This window comes from Carcharodon carcharias, chromosome 9 (assembly GCF_017639515.1).
Source record: "Carcharodon carcharias isolate sCarCar2 chromosome 9, sCarCar2.pri, whole genome shotgun sequence".
Classification (NCBI taxonomy): Eukaryota; Metazoa; Chordata; class Chondrichthyes; order Lamniformes; family Lamnidae; genus Carcharodon; species Carcharodon carcharias.
In genome coordinates this window covers 55,038,713-55,056,265 of record NC_054475.1, presented here as the reverse complement: position 1 = coordinate 55,056,265, position 17,553 = coordinate 55,038,713, and the positions used below count along the sequence as shown (strand labels likewise).

At 42.6% G+C, this 17,553-nt stretch overlaps 1 protein-coding gene across 2 annotated transcripts in view; it reads left to right on the top strand.

Annotated features, from left to right (window-relative positions):
- The window catches only part of LOC121281934 (AT-rich interactive domain-containing protein 2-like), a 298,430-nt gene that overhangs the window by 205,784 nt on the left and 75,093 nt on the right, over positions 1–17,553 (top strand). For both annotated transcript variants that reach the window (XM_041195162.1, XM_041195161.1), the window contains exons 7-8: positions 14,788–14,857; positions 16,997–17,244. In XM_041195162.1, coding sequence (XP_041051096.1) covers positions 14,788–14,857; positions 16,997–17,244 — 318 coding nt within the window. The remainder of the gene's footprint in view (positions 1–14,787; positions 14,858–16,996; positions 17,245–17,553) is intronic.

Below are 17,553 nucleotides of genomic sequence, written 5' to 3'. Positions count from 1 at the left end.
CCTCTCTAACAGGTATACCGTTTTGGATACTGTTGGAGGGGGGGATGGCCTTTCAGGGGTAAACAACAGCAGTAGCCAGAGTTGTTCAGCAGGGGGGGGTCAAAGCACAGAAGAGCAATTGTCATAGGGGACTCTATAGTCAGGGGCTCAGATAGGCGCTTCTGTGGTCGTGAAAGAGACACCAGGATGGTATGTTGCCTCCCTGGTGCCAAGGTCCAGAATGTCTCTGATCAGGTACGGGACATTCTGAAGGGGGAGGGAGAGCAGCCAGAGGTCGTGGTACACATTGGTACTAAAGACATAGGTGGGAAGAGTGACAAGGTCCTGCAGTGGGAGTTCATGGAGCTAGGCAGAAAGTTTAAAAAAAAAACAAGACCTCGAGGGTTGTAATCTCAGGATTACTCCCTGTGCCACGTGCCAGTGAGGCTAGAAATAGGAAGATAGTGCGGCTAAACACGTGACTGAACAGATGGTGTAGGATGGAGAGTTTCCGATACCTGGATCATTGGGATCTCTTCCGGGGCAGGTGGGACCTGTACAAGAAGGATGGGTTGCATCTAAACCGGAGGGGCACCAATATCCTGGCTGCAAGGTTTGCTAGTGTCACTTGGGAGGGTTTAAACCATGGCAGGGAGGCGGGAACCAGAGCAGTAGGTCAGCAGGTGAAATAAATGACTGGGAACTGGTGAATATGGCCAGTAGGACTAAGAGGAAGAGCAGGCAGGGAGAAATTACTGAATACAATGGGACTGGGAGTCTGAAATGCATTTGTTTCAATACGAGAAGTATAACAGGCAAGGCAGATGAGCATAGAGCTTGGATTAGTACTTGGGTTCAATGATGTTATTGATATTACAGAGACTTGGTTGAAGGATGGACAGGATTGGCAGTTAAACATTCCAGGATTTAGATGTTTCAAGCAGGATAGAGAGGGATTTAGAAGAGGTTGGGGAGTTGCACTGCTGGTTAAGGAGAATATCACACTACACGACAGGAGGACACCCCGGAGGGCTCATGCAGCGAGGCAATATAGGGTACAGCTCTGGAATAGGAAGGGTGCAGTCACAATGTTGGGGGTTTACTATAGGCCTCCCAATTGCCAGCAGGAGATTGAGGAACAGTTATGTAGGCAGATTTTGGAAAGATGTGAAAGCAATAGGGTTGTTGTGGGTGATTTTAATTTTCCCTATATTGACTGGGCATCATTTAGTGCTAGGGGTTTGGATGGTGCAGAATTTGTAAGGTGCATCCAGGAAGGCTTCCTGAGACAATATGTAGATAGTCCAACTAGGAGAGGGGCAATACTGGACCTGGTATTAGGGAATGAACCCGGCCACGTGGTTGAAATTTCAGTAGGGGAGCATTTCGGGAAAAGTGACCATAATTCAGTAAGTTTCAAGGTACTGGTGGATAAGGATAACAGGAGTTCTCGGGTTAAGGTGCTTAATTGGGGGAAGGCTAATTATACCAATGTTAGGCAGGAACTGAGGAATCTAGACTGGAGGCAGATGTTTGAGGGCAAATCAACAACTGACATGTGGGGGGGCTTTCAAACGTCAGTTGATAAGAATTCACGACCGGCACTTTCCTGCTAGGATGAAGGGTAAGTATGGCAAGTTTCAGGAACCTTGGATAACGAAGGATATTGTGAGATTAGTCAAAAAGAAAAGGGAAGCTTTCATAAGGACTAGAAGGCTGGGAACAGATGAAGTCCGTGGAGAATATAAAGAAAGTAGGAAGAAACCTAAGCAAGCAGTCAGGAGGGCAAAAAGGGGTCATGAAAAGTCATTGGCAACCAGGATTTAGGAAAATCCCAAGGCCTTTTATACATATGTAAAAAGTAAGAGGGTAGCCAGGGAAAGGGTAGGCCCACTTAGAGACAGAGGTGGGAATCTGTGTGTGGAGCCAGAAGAAATGGGAGAGATACTAAATGAGTACTTCTCATCAGTATTCACCAAAGAGAAGGTCTTAGCGGTCGATTTATTTAGGGAAGAGTGTGTAGACAGCCTGGATCATGTTGAGATCAAAAAAGAGGAGGTGTTAGGCGTCTTGAAGAATATTAAGGTGGATAAGTCCCCAGGGCCAGATGGGATCTACCCCAGAGTACTGAGGGAGGCAAGGCAAGAGATTGTTGGGCCCTTGACAGATATCTTTGTATCCTCACTGGCCACAGGTAAGGTCCCAGAGGACTGGAGAATGGCCAATGTTGTTCCATTTTTTAAGAAGGGTTTCATTGATAATCCAGGAAATTACAGGCCTGTGAGCCTTGTGTCAGTGGTAGGGAAATTATTGGAGAAGATTCGTCGTGACAGGGTTTATTACCATTTGGAAGCAAATGGGCGTATTAGTGAGAGGCATCATGGTTTTGTGAAGAGGAGGTCGTGTCTCACTAACTTGATCAAGTTTTTCGAGGAAGTGACAAAGATGATTGACGATGGAAGGGCAGTGGATGTTATCTACGTGGATTTCAGTAAGGACTTTGACAAGGTCCCTCATGACAGACTGGTACAGAAGGTGGAGTCGCACGGGATCAGAGGTGAGCTGGCAAGATGGATACAGAATTGGCTTGGTCATAGAAAACAGAAGGTAGCAGTGGAAGGTTGCTTTTCTGAATGGAGAGCTGTGACTAGTGATGTTCCGCAGGGATCAGTGCTGGGACCTTTGCTGTTTGTAGTATAGGTAAATGATTTGGAGGAAAGTATAACTGGGCTAATTGGTAAGTTTGCAGACGGCACTAAGGTTGGAGGAGCTGCAGATAATGAAGAGGATTGTCAAAGGATACAACGGGATATAGATCGGTTGGAGACTTGGGCAGAGAAATACCAGATGGAGTTTAATCCGGACAAATGTGAGGTAATGCATTTTGGAAAGTCTAATACAGGTAGGAATTATACAGTAAATGGCAGAACCCTTAAGTGCATCGGCGGGCAGAGGGAGCTGGGTGTACAGGTCCACAGGTCACAAAGTGGCAACGCAGGTGGATAAGGTAGTCAGGAAGGCATATGGCATGCTTGCTTTCATTGGCAGGGGTATTGAGTATAAAAGCTGGGAAATCATGTTGCAGCTGTATAGAACCTTGGTTAGGCCACACTTGGAATATCGTGTGCAATTCTGGTCACCACATTACCAGATATGGAGGCGTTGGAGAGGGTGCAGAGGACGTTTACCAGGATGCTGCCTGGTCTGGAGATTGTTAGTATTTGGAGAGGTTGGAGAAACTCGGATTGTTCTCACTTGAGCAATGGAGATTGAGGTGTGACTTGATAGAAGTTTACAAATTTATGAGTGGCATGGACAGAGTAGATAGTCAGAAGCTTTTTCCTAGGGTGGAAGAGTCAATTACTAGGGGACATAGATTTAAGGTGAGAGGAGAGAACTATGTGCGAGGCAAGTTTTTTATGCAGAGGGTAGTGTGTGTCTGGAATTCGCTGCCAGAGGAGGTGGTGGAAGCAGGTACGATAGTAGTGTTTAAGAGGCAGCTTGACAAATACATGAATAGGATGGGAATGAGAGATATGGACCCCAGAAGTGTAAAATGTTTTAGTTGACGGGCAGTATGATTGGCGCAGGCTTGGAGGGCCGAAGGGCCTGTTCCCGTGCTGTACATTTCTTTGTTCTTCTTTTTTGTAACTTTCCCCCTCCCTGATGTGTCTCACATTCTGTAGCTCAGCCTTCAGCTCAACTACTCTGAGCCAAAGTTCCTCAAACCGCAAACACTTACTGCATAAAGGCAAAATTTTACGGATGCTAGAAACTAAAACAAAAATAAAAAATGCTAGAAAATCTCAGCAGGCCTGACAGTATCTGTGGAGAGAAAGACAGAGTTAACGTTTCAAGTCCATATGACGGATGCTCTGACGTTAACTCTGTCTTTCCACAGGTGCTGTCAGACCTGCTGAGTTTTTCCAGCATTTTTTGTTTTTGTTCCAACACGTCCTGCAGATGTGTTTGTCCTGGATCCCAATGTTATCCAGGAGTTCCCACAATCTGCTGCCTTGACACATCACCTGTCCTGCCATCCTTAACATGTTTTAAATAATTACTTAATTATACTATTCACTTATTTATGTTGCTTTTTTTAATACACTTTAACTTTACCACCAATTTGTGTCCTATTTTAAACTTTACGGTTAGAATAAACCATTACCACTCACCAAACAGCTAGCTTCTTTCCCTGTAGTAGAGCAAGAACCAATTCCTGCAGGGTGAGAAAGACAGAAAAAGGAAACAAACACCTTCTTCCCCCCACTTCACCGATACCCCCACTCACCAAGCTCTTCTGCATTCAGTTCCCTGAGCTGCACTCTGATTGCCAACTAACAACCTTGTTAGTATTCCCTACTTTCAATGGAGTTGATTTTAAAGTTAAGAATGCTACTCAGATTTGTGCTGCAGAACCGAATGCTTGGGTTGATTGGGTAAGTGGAGCTGCCTTTAGGGCTTTTCTTTATTTGGAGGATGAGTGGTTGGCATTGTCAGGTCAGTGTTCTTGACTGGCTTTCTGGAGTCTATGGTTAGTCCAGCATTTAGTAGGTTTGATGTTCGATAATGCGGAATTGAACAGTAAATGAGTGAAGGAGGACTTAGGAGGGGAGAGGCAGAACATTCGCAGTTAATCAGTATGATTTGAGAACTTTTAATTGCCTCGTATTATAGATAGTTGAAGTCTCTCTGTAACTCTCTCAACCTAGATACTTTTGGAAAATTTTATTGAAATGTTACATATCTAAAATTTATAATCTGGTAAACCCATTTTGTAACTGACAAACATGTAATCAAAGATGTACACTTAATGTAAAATAAAATTGAAATGAAGCATTTCCATTATATATAGCCTGTAAACAGTAAAGTTTCACCGGATAAAACACAGGGATATGGTAGCATAATTATTTTACTGGATTTGTAATCCTGAGGCCTGGATTAATGATTCCACTGTGGCAGCTGGGGAATTTAAATGTAGTTAATTATATCTGGAATAAAAAGCTAGTCTCAGTAATGGTAGCTGTGGAACTACGGGATTGGTGTATAAATACATCTCGTTCACTAATGTCCTTTAGGGAAGGGAACCTTGTCGTCCCTACCCAGCCTGACCTATCAGTGGCCCCGGACCCCAGGTAATGTAGTTGATTCTTAACTGTCCTTTGAAATGGCCAAGCAAGCCACTCAGTTGTATCAAAACTGCTACAAAAACTAAAATAAGAATGAAACCGGATGGACCTAGGCTTACCTAGGCAACAGATTCAGACGTAACAGAGGCGTACCCTGCCCAGTTGACACTGCAAAGTCCTCCTTGCTAACATCTGGGGACTTGTTGCCAGTATAGCGAACTGTACCCACAAATTAGTCAATCCTGACATAGAATCATACTTTTCAGCCAAACCCCATACACGCATCAGTGTCCCTGGTCAAGAGGACAGATCCAACAGAGATTGCGGTGCAGTAGTCTCCAGTCATGAAGGAGTATCCTGGGGGTCTTCAGCATTGATTGCAGGTCCAAGAACTCTCACCGCATCATGGGCAAGGAAATAGTTTGATAACCACCTATTGTTCTCCCTTAGCTGATGAATCAGTTTTTCCTCCATATTGAATGTCCCTTGAAAGTAATATTTAGGGTAGCAAGAAGAGAAGATATATTTTTGGTGATTAACTTCAGTGTCCATCACCCAAAGTAACTCGAGCACCACTACTGACCAAGCTGGCTGTGTCCTGAAGGACATGGCTGGCAGACTGGTCCTGTGACAGATGGTGGGAGAATCAATGTAAGGAGCGAACTTACCTGAACTTGTCTTCTACCTGCCATAGATGCATCTGTTCGTACTCGTTGGAACGACCACCACATAATCCCTGTGGAGACATAATCCTGTCTTCACCTTCGGAAACCCTCCAACGTAATGTGTGGCACTTCCCTGTGGCAAATGGGATCAATTCATAATAGATCTAGTAACCATAAGGCACCGTTAGCAGCAGCAGAATTGTATTCCACCTCTACCTGTTACCTTATGCCCTAGCATATTCCTTGCTCTGCCATTACTATCAGGTAAAGGGACCACCCCTGTTTCAGTGAGGAGTGAAAGAGTATGCCGGGAGCAGCAACAGGCGTACCTAAAAATGAGATGCCAGTCTAGTGAAACTACAACACAGGGCTTTTTTAAAAAAAAATATTCGTTCATGGGATGCAGGTGTCACAGGCTAGGCCAGCATTTATTGCCCATCCCTAATTGTCCTTGAGAAGTTGATGGTGAACTGCCTTCTTGAGCTGCTGCAGTCCATGTGTTGTAGGAACACCCACTGTGCTGTTAGGAAGGGAGTTCCAGGATTTTGACCCAGTGACAGTGAAGGAACAACGATATAATTCCAAGTCAGGATGATGTGTGACTTGGGTGGGGATCTTACAGGTAGTGGTGCTCCTTTGCACTTGCTGCCTTCACCCTTCTAGGTGTTAGAAGTTGTGGGTTTGGAAGGTGCTGTTGAAGGAGCCTTGATGAGTTGCTGCAGTGCATCTTGTAGATGTCATGTACTTTTAATATAATTTAATACCTTGGGCTTAGTTATTATGCAAGATGCAAGGCAGTCACTCATAAACGATTGGATAAACAGATCTGTGGGTTCATTTATTAAGACTAGTCACGTGAGAACAGTTTTATATATAGGTATAAAGTTTGAAGATGTCAGAGCTGTGTGTGGGCTTTGCTTACAGCAAAAGTGAAACTAACACGATCACATGACATTTTCCTTCTAGTGAAGTCATGCTGATATTCCTTAAAGGCATATTACAACTTCCCCCTTTCTTTTCAAAGACACTTCCCTCCGCCCTCCAAAGAAATATAACTATGGACAATACATATTCATGTTTAGTTTCCATTACATAAATGTATAGAACTGATGAATCTATGAGACTCTAAAATGTAAAGGCAGTCTCCTGATACGCCCAGATCTTGTGATGGTAACCTTGGCCGGAGGTTTCTTTAATGGCTCGCAGTGATCTGTGGGATTGTCATTCTTAGATGTTGCTCCCGGTTGTATTTGGGATCTTGTCCTAGATGCAGTGGGATTGTATGGAGGTTGAGGAGCTGGAATGGATCTGATTTGTTCTCAGTTACACCTCATCAAGGCGCCTTTGTGTATAATGACTTCATAGGACCTTGGTTCTGAACGAATCCTTGTCAGCTCAGCTGGTTGTTACCTATCTTCTGTGGGATCCTGGATGCGAAATTGTTGTCCCAGTTGTAAACTTGGCAATTCTGTACCTACATTTTTATTGTGTATGCTGGTCATCTTCTCTTGTAGTTTTAAAAGTTACTTGGTATTTTCTGAGAGAGTAGAATAGGCAAGAGTAAGTAAATTGGTGTACACTGGTCTGCCAAACATGAGCTCTGCTGGTAATGGAACAGTTGCACTTGAAGGTCTCACTCTCAGATGTAACATTGCAATGTGTAGATCTTGCTTGGTCTCGACATTTGAGAATTCGGGATTCCACTATGTAAATCATTCAGCTAGGCTGTTAGTTCAAGGCTATTAATAAAAAGAGGTAGTGTGATTGACATTCCACTTCTCACACATGTCCTGTCTCTCATACCAATAAATTGTGGACCGTTATCTGTAATGATCTCTGTAGGCAAACCAAATAAACTGAAAATAGCACTTAGATTGTGCATGACAGTTGTGCTTGATGTGTTGTGCAGTTGTTGAATAATGGAGTACTTGGTAGTTAAAGTATTTGACGATGAAGTCAGAACTGTGGACATGAAAGAGATCAGATGCGACTTTGCACCAAAGATGAATAGGAACTTCATGTGGAATCAATGGCGTTTGTGCTGGCTTGGCATATACTTTTGACATGCCTCACACTTCTTGATGACGACTTCAGTGTCATTGTTCATACCTGACCAATGGACAGTGTCTCTTGTGAGTTGTCTTGTTTGATTTAAGTCCATGTGTGAGTGATGAAGTTGTTGAAGAATATCAAGCTGCAAAGATTCCAGTATAATTACCTTCCTGCCTTAAGAAATGACTCCCTGGAAGATGCCTATCTCATCCCGATAAGGCCAACATGGGCATGCTAAATTGAATCAGGCCATCCTTCAATGGTGGTTTTTCACAGTTTCTGTAGCCTAGAACCTTTTGCTGTTTCTGCTTGGAGCTACTGGTATTAGCATTGTGCGAAATGTACCAGATCAGTTTGGAGAACATCTTCAAGTTTGATGTCAATGAAGGCAACTTGTAGATCTAAGGATATATCTTCTGTTTTTGCTGGGCTAGGCAATCTGCTAAGTGTATCCAATGTGATCATCAGATTACCTGACTTGTACCTAATCTCTCGGTTGTAACCTTGTATCTTTATCAAAAGACACTGCAATCTTGGTGGTGCACTGATCAATGGTTTTCACTGAATCGCCCCTGGTGGCTTGTGGTTGGTCTGTACCATAAATCTTTTGTCAAAGAGATAGGTATGAAATCACATGATTCTAATGACGAAAGCTAAGGTTTCCCCTCAATATTTGATTGGTGGATTGAGTTATGGACAGAGATTTGGAAGCAAATGTATTCTGTTTGCATTTTTGTAGTATACATGCTCCCAGACCTTTCTGTGAGGCATCGATCTCCAGGATAGTTATCTCCTAGGATTATAAATCTGCAATGTCGATACTTCTGATAATGACTGTTTCAGTGTTTGAAAGAGGTATTGGTGGGCTTTGTGCCACAGGAAAAGTTCCTTTCTCAACAATTCCCTTAGCAATGAAGATTTTTGAGTGAAATTGGGAATGTATGGAGACAAGAAATGAATAAGATCTAGACATCTTAGATCCTCCTTAACTTTAGGTGTTGGCATAGCTTTAATACCCTCTATTTTACTTGGATTGGGACATATGCCAGCACTGGAATAAATAGAACTGAAGAAATTGTTCTGCTGCAAGTTGAAGTCACTTTTCAGACTGTTGAACACCAATCCTTCATGACGTGCTGTTTATATCAATAAGTGCAGATTATGGTCATGTTCTTGCTTTGTTCTTCCCACAGCAGCTATATTTGCGATACAGAAATATCCTGGCACACTGCATGTAATGCAGTCCATGTGAGCTCGAGAGAGATGCTGGCTAACAGCCTGAAAGGAAGTCGTTGAAAAAAAAAGTATTGTCCAAATGGGGTATGAAATGTAGTAAGCTTTTGGGACTTCTCCAGGAAATGTACTGACCAGTAACCATGCTTGGTATCAAACTTCGCGAAGAATTTTTCACCTGCAAATCTCAGATTTAGTTCTGCTAATGTGAGAATTTTGTAAGGACAACATTTCAAAGCTGCGTTTAAACATTGTACATCAAGGCATACCCTTAATGACCTATCTTTCTTTATGATACGTGATTGAGCTGCACTAATTTGTGTGCTCTCGTACTCTTATGATTCCAGCTTTCTCCATTTTGTCTAGTTCAACCTTCAATTTGTTTTGTATGTGGATGCTGCACTTATGTGGCGGATCAATTGACAGATTTGCATTCTGCTGCAAATATAATGTTGTAGCTGCCTTGAAAGTGCTAATTTTGATGAAACATTCTGGATATCTTGATGTTAAATTATGAACTGAGGCGATAGGGATAGTTTCTGAGGTTGATCTGCCCTATGATGTCTGACTAATTCCATGGACTGTTACTAGTGTGAGGTCACAACATGCCGGTAGATCTGCAATCAATGAAACCTAGTTTCTCGATGTAGAACATCTATAACACCCAGGAGGATTGATTGTACTTGCACTCCAGGATTATGGATCCTACACATCGAATTGGTGAACTGTTGTACACAGCAAGTTTCACAGCAGTAGGTTTCGCTATGGCCTTATACATGTGTGGATACATGCCTTTCAGAATTTGCAGAGGTGGTATGTTGGTACTTACCTCTGTCAATTTTGGCCAATAACGAATTGTTACCAACTTTCTTAGGACAGATCATTTGAATCCTGTCAAACAATTCAGATGGTGTGATGGCATCTATGTTTTCCATGAGATTGATGGTGTGAAACGTGCTCATCGCTCTTCATCTCATTGTGCACGTCGTCATTTTCTGGTTTGTCAATCACCTCATATACATGTTCCTGACAGGACACCAGATGGACATTCTTACCGCTTGAAGGTACCCATTGTGTACTGTCTGTCTGGATCAGTGCACAGCTCTTTTGAAGTTGCATCAGCCTTTGCTCTAGTGCACTGCCGCTGCCAGTGGCCCTTTCTTTCACATACCTTGCAGAATTGATGAAAAGCTAAGCATTTCCTTGGTGCATGCAGAAGTCCACAGCTTCCATGTCTCTTGCAAGGTTTGGATGTTCTAGTGCGTCAACAATTGGGGTTGCACTTAGGGCCTATAAGCTTCATCGTCTTGCGAGGATCGCTTCGTACCTGTGTCCACCCTTGAGTAGCTCTTCAATGCTATACATTTTGGGCTTGTCCAGATCTTTCTGGAATGCTTCCATGGGAATAGATGCAACCACCAATTCAACAATTCTGTCCGCTAGCTCTGCATTTGAAAAATCACAGTATGTACCTTTTTCTTGCTGACAAAGCAGTCTATGGATTCTGTAGGCTGTTGTCAAAATGACAAACTCTAACCAATGAATTCGGAAGTTTAACCTGATTTCTGAAGCAGTCTTCCAAAGTAGTCCGTATCTTTGGGGATCTGTTAGCTCTTTTTCCGTTGATCCTGACATGTTCTGCCTGTGTTGACCTTCATTCCGAATTCCTAGGCAAATTTCTGTGGCTTGCTTGTCTGGTTCAGACACACCTGAATTAAGAAACCATAGCTCAGTTAGCTATTTAAATGTTTTGAATTCGGATAGTAGGTCAGCTACAGCCAGTTCAAATGGGGGAATTTTGTGGGCATTCTGACAATATTCCTTTGACCTTCCTCCCTTCTGTAGTGCCTGGGATGTGTGCCTTTGTGGTGGGAATGCATTATGGCATCTTTTCTTTTTATTCAATTTATTGTTCAGCAACTCCCAAAGCCACCTGTTATAATCGCAATCTTCTGTGGCCCAATTTTTTTTTTTTTTTTTTGTCTCCCTTGCTCGCTGTTAATCTGGCCCACACCCTGGTCACTCGCCTTTCCCAACTGAGTTAATCCAGTGCTGGTCCTCTCGTTGTGCTGTCCCACTCATGGAACTAATAGCCATGAACTGCAATCTCACAGCGAGGGAACCGTCTGCTTACCAGCTCTTTACTTGAGCACAAGCTCAGTGCTATATCTCCAAAGATTTTCTGCGCAGTGACCACACTGTGTTTTCAACACTTTCTGGCATTGTAACTTTGTTGCGGCTTGATCAAAACATTGAGGGTCGTCTCCTGCCTTGTAGCACGATCTAAGGCTGTTCACCATGTCATATTGTTATAATAGCATACCTTGGGCTAATTTACTGTACAAGATACAAGGCACCAATTGCTATAGGGATTGGATAAACATGATGCGGGTTTATTAAGACTAGGCACAGAAGAACAGTTATGCATAGATGTAAAACTTGAAGATATCAGTGTGTGTGCTCTGCTCAAAGCAAAAGTGAAACTAAGACTGGATTACATGACACTTTTTTTCTAGTGATGTCATGCTGATATCCCTTAAAGGCATATTAAAGCAGTAGATGGTACACACTGCTGCCACTAGCATCGGTGCTGGAGGGAGTGAATGTTGTAGGTCTCTGGATGGGGTGCCAATCAAGTGGGCTTTTTTGCCCTGGATGGTGTCGAGCTTCTGAGTGTTGCTGGAGTTGCACTCATCCAGGTGAGTGGAGAGTATTCCATCTCCTGACTTGTACCTTGTAAATGGTAGTCAAGCTTTGGGGAGTTAGGAGGTGAGTTACTCTCTGCAGGATTCCCAGTCACAGTGTTTATGTAATTGGTCCAGCTCACTTTCTGGTCAAGGGTAACCTGCAGGATGTTGATGGTGGGGGATTCAATGTCATGGGGAGATGGTTAGATTCTCTCTCATTGGAGATGGTCATTGCTTGGCACTTGTGTGGAGTGAATGTTACTTGTAACTTAGAAGCCCAAGCCTCAATATTATCCAGGTCTTGCTTCTTATGGACATGGATTGCTTCAGTGTCTGAGGAGTCTCGAATGGTGTTGAGCATTGTTCAATCATCAGTGAACATCCCCACTTTATGATGGAGGAAAGGTCATTGATGAAGTAGCGGAAGATGGTTGGGCCTAGGACACTATCCTGAGGAACTCCTGCAGCGATATCCCAGGGCTGGGATGATTGACCTCCAACAACCACAACCATATTCTTTTGTGCTAAGTATGACTCCAACCAGTGGACAGTTTTCCCTCTGATTCTCATTGACTTCAGTTTTGCTCCCTGTTGCCACACTCGATCAAATACTGCCTTAATGTTAAGGGCAGTCACTCTCACTTCACCTCTTGCGTTCAGCTCTTTTGTCCATGTTTGGACCAAGGCTGTAATGAGGCCAGGAGCCGAGTGGCTCTGGTGGAACCCCAGCAGAATGTCAATGAGCAGGTTATTGATGAATAAGTGCTGCTTGATAGCATTCTAAACTTTGCTGATGATCGTGAGTAGACTGAAGGGGCGGTAATTATATGGGTTGGATTGGTCCTGATTTTTGTGAACCAGGCAATTTTCCACATAGATGCCAACAATGAGGCTTAGTAAAATTGAGGTTGTTGGGAATCTGGAGGTGGGGAAACTTTCCACTGGCTGGAGTTAAGTATACTTAGCACAAAGGAAGATTGTTGTGGTTGTTGGAGGCCAATCGCCACAGGAGCTCCTCAGCTTTGTGTTCCAGGCCCAGTCACCTTCAACTGCTTCATCAATGACCTTCCCTTGAACAAAAAGTCAGAACTGGGTATGTTTGCTGAAGATTGCACAGTGTTCAGTACCATTTGCAACTCCTGGGTAGGATTTTTAGATTGTAGGGTTTCCTGACCTGGCTTCCTAAGAGTCAGCATTAACTACTTCCAGGTAGATGCCAATGTTGTAGCTGTACCGGAACAGCTTGACAAGTGGCTAGTTCTGGCGTACAAGTCTTCAGCACTATTGCTGGAATGTTGACAGAGCCCATAGCCTTTGCAGTATCCAGTGTCTTAAGCCATTTCTTGATACTGTGTAGAGTGAATTGAATTGCCTGAAAACTGGTATCTGTGATGCTGGGAACCTCAGGAGGAGGCTGCGATTGATCATCCACCTGGTACTTCTGGCCGAAGACGATTGCATGAAGATACATGCACACTAAACAATGGAAGCAGAATGCTAAAGGCAAAGCTAAGCGATCCCACATCCAACAGATCAAAGCTCTGCAGTCCTGCCGCACCCAGCCGTGAATTCTCGTGGACGCTTAAACTAACCGGAGGAGGAAGCTCCATAAGCATCCCCACTCTCAATTATGGCAGGGCCCAGCACAAGAGGGCGAAAGATGAGGCTGAAGCGTTTGCAACCATCTTCAGCTAAAAGTGCTCCTTCTGAGCATCGTCACATGAGCAAGTCTTCAGCCAATTTGATTCATTCCACGTGATAATGAGAACGGCTAAGCGCACCAGATTCAACAAAAGTTATGTGCCCCACCGATGGCCTGGTTGTGGTGTTGATGACTTGTACTGCACGACATCTTTCCAATTGATGAAGGTGTTGTCAACATAACTATCAAATGGCACTTACTCAGCAACAACCTGCTCACTGCTGCTCAGTTTGGGTTCTGTCAGGGGCACTCGGCTTCAGACCTCATTACAGCCTTGGTCCAAACTTGGACAAAAGAGCTGAATTGCAGAAGTGAGAATGACGGCCCTTGACATCAAAGCAGCACTTGACTGAGTATGGCAACAATGAGGCTTAGTAAAATTGAGGTTGTTGGGAATCTGGAGGTGGGGAAACTTTCCACTGGCTGGAGTTAAGTATACTTAGAACAAAGGAAGATTGTTGTGGTTGTTGGAGGCCAATCGCCACAGGAGCTCCTCAGCTTTGTGTTCCAGGCCCAGTCACCATCAACTGCTTCATCAATGACTTTCCCTTGAACAAAAGGTCAGAACTGGGTATGTTTGCTGAAGATTGCACAGTGTTCAGTACCATTTGCAACTCCTGGGTAGGATTTTCAGATTGTAGGGTTTCCTGACCTGGCTTCCTAAGAGTCAGCATTACTACTGATTCCAGCTTCCCCGTAGCCATTTAACACTGCGAGGAGCTTTAATTGGCTGATTGCAAGACTTCCAGCCCTCACTCAGGAGGAAGTTCCGCCTCATGAGCTGCCAGCCAATCTGTCTTGCAGCGTTATAGCCCCAGCAGTGCCACCAGGAGCATTGACCACTGCTGGGACTACAAGCAGACCCCAGATCAAGTGCCGGAGCCCACAGGAGCAAGTAGTTGCAGAGTCTTCCAGTAGGGCAGGGAGGAAGCACAAATGAGGGAGGCCCGATCAGGCTGTGTTCCCAAATATTTAGTTTGCATTGTTTGACCAGCTGCTTAACATTTTAATGTCTTTGTGACAGCCAAAGAAAGCCTGACTTCTGAGAAATGTTGATAGGTTATCTATTATTGAAAAGGTGATTTATATGCAACATGCATTAAGAACCTTACAGGTACCTGTTGGAACTTTGTTTTTGGATGACTGAAATTTGCCTGAATTTCAGACTTTATAACATGCTGCATTTTTCAACATTTTCTTTCAAAGTTATACAAAGCAAACATGAATGGAAGTAAATGTTAAGGACAGTATTGACTTTGTAGAAGCGAATTGTTCTCATGTTTTGTGTCTAATCTGATTTTGCACACACAAATTTAAAACACACTTAATATTGTTAACAGTTTTGGAAAGAGACAGTTGAAGACCATGAAGTACGGGAGCTTATTGGAGACAAAAGTCAAAAATCTAAAGGTAAGCCAAGGTTGCTGAGCAACAGTGGCTCTAAAGCCAGCACAAACATAAATATGCAACTGTTGTGGAGACTGCTTGTCTCCCAGTTCGGAAGGCTGTTTCTTTTAAGTTTTCCACCTTGACCGTCATTGAGACTTTCAATTGTCAATTTGCCTAGCTCTTTCTTGTTGCAAGATCAAATGCTGCTTGATAGTAGCGTGTTCAACTTAGGAGGAATCTCGACCAACATGAGCTTACTGGCCAGGTCACTAATGGAGAGATTCATGGCCTAGTGATGGTCCTAAGAAACACTTTGCTAGTAATGGGTTTTGGTAGGGGTGGGGTGGATAATGATTCTCAGGAGATTTGGAGTCATCTTAGAGATCAGTTATGCTATTGATAATGTAAATTCTGGAATATTAGATGGAAACAAACTTTTAATGAGGTGAAAATTGAACTTTGACTTCATGGAAAAGCTTTGATCACAGCAGCTGTTGTAATATGGCAAATAAATTGGTGAATTTAATATAGTATCTCCATCTGCTGGCAGAGAATGACACTTTTAAAAAAAATCCTGGCTTTCCACAAACATGATTGCTGGAAGGAGCAGGGGCTATGACAGGGTTTCAGATGTTTAAAACTGATATTAAGCTTTTAGGTTTAATGACCTTGCCAGCAGTATCATATGGCTACTTTTAAGGGCAGTCTTATATCGAATTAACATGCAATTTATCGTGAGTTTATTTAGTGAGAACAAATTTAGTACAGTACTGAGCATCAGAAATTAAAATTTTAAACACATTCTGATCTTATTATTAAAAATGTGGTTATGTATTGAAAAGCTAATAAGCATTTCATTGGATTTGATTGGGCTTTTTTATTTTGCAGGCTGATTTTATTCAGTCTTGGGCAGGTATTGCTTATTGCTTATTGATTATGCATGTTTATCTTCTAGAAGAAATTCCTTAATATGTTAATGGTACTGCTGCCAGTTCATCCTGCAGAGTGGATTTCAGAATACTGGTAGCAATATAGAAGTAACCGTACAGAACCACGTACATGAAGTTCAAAAGGCACTCACAATAGCTCCACATGTGGAACTGGCACATGTTCAGTTACACGGTGGGGCTAGGTCAGAGTTGATGAATTCGCCCCTTTTTGTGATCATTTACATTTTTTTAAAAAATAAATTCTCATTCCATACACTATTTTGTCCCTGTGAAGATGAGCTGGTTTCTGGCAATATTCATGTTGAGTCTACTACTAGACTTCTGAATGACACTATCTGCCTTTTATCCTCCCTCTCATTGGAAAACTCCTGGCCATTACTTGATGACCCCTGTGACTGACATTGAGATTAGTATGCATCCGAAACCCACACTCTGTGCTACACCATGTTGAGAGCACTGCTTTACTATTATTTGAATTTTGTTGTTTCCAATAAAATACTTACATGTGAGACCATGCAGGGAGTGTTAGCTATTTGCGACTGGAGAGCTGACGGCAGTTGTAATGCTGGCAAATGTCGGCTAACTCAATCTAGATTAAATTGCACCCATGGTCCTTTTACAAAAACACTATTAGATAATTGTTTAGAGAAAAACACAGTTAATTAAAAAGTATACAATGAAACTTCAGTCAATATGGAGTCAAGATTTTTGTTAAAGAATTCTGCAGTGTAGTTTAAAATTAAAATTGTAGATATTTAACACATTAAAGGCCATGCAGTCCTTTGTGCCTATCAAACTGTTTGCTGCAGCAATCCAAAACAAATCCCACTGCCCTTCCCTATTCCTAAAGCTCTGTTTCTTCCTTACATCAAAAATAGAGACATATAACTTTACAGTAGAGAAATAAAAATTGGAACTGATTCTCTAAAACTCACCTGGAGTAGTTCAGTTAATGCTTTTAACTTTAGGTAATAGTTAAAAATCCAAAGTCCAAGCATTGTGTAACTCATCCAGCTTAATAGGCTTGAATATTTTGTATTTTAGTTACGATAAATCATGTAACAGAATTTATTCCAGAATTAATGCTATTTTCACCAATAATGTTCATTAAGCTACTTAACATACAATGTAAAATGGACAGCCAGCCACTCAGGGCGCTGCAATGACTGAATTTTATAATTTTCTTTCAATCTTTGCCCCTCAATCCTAGAAGCTGCTAGCGATGATCGATGGGACTCTGTCTTGTTCCACCCTCCACAGAAATTGGGCATTAACGACCTAGAAGGGCAAAGGGTGCTGCAGATAGCAGTTATTATCCACAATCTATCCATGGAAGAAGGGAACGCCAAGCTGCTAGCTAACCGAACATGCCTGCGGTTCCTGCTGTTATGTGCTCACAATAGTCACGTCTCACTTAAGCAAATGGGGCTGGACACACTAGGGAATGTAATGGCAGAGGTAAGATAAATGGATACGCTGTTTTTTCTTATTCCATTAGAGAATCAAACTATTCAATGCTGAATATCTTGGAATTGAAAAACATAGACATCTCTTATAATTTTATGATTTTTCTAAGCCCCTGGAAGATTATTTGTACAACATAGCAAAGTTACAGGTTATTTAAGCTGAGCATATACCTTATACAGTAATAAAATTCTAATGGACCAAGGTTTCTTTCCAGTCACTGCCATCTACTTGGACTTCCAGAAGGCCTTTGACAAAGTGCTGCACAGGAGGCTGCTTCGTTAGATAAGAGCCCATGGTGTT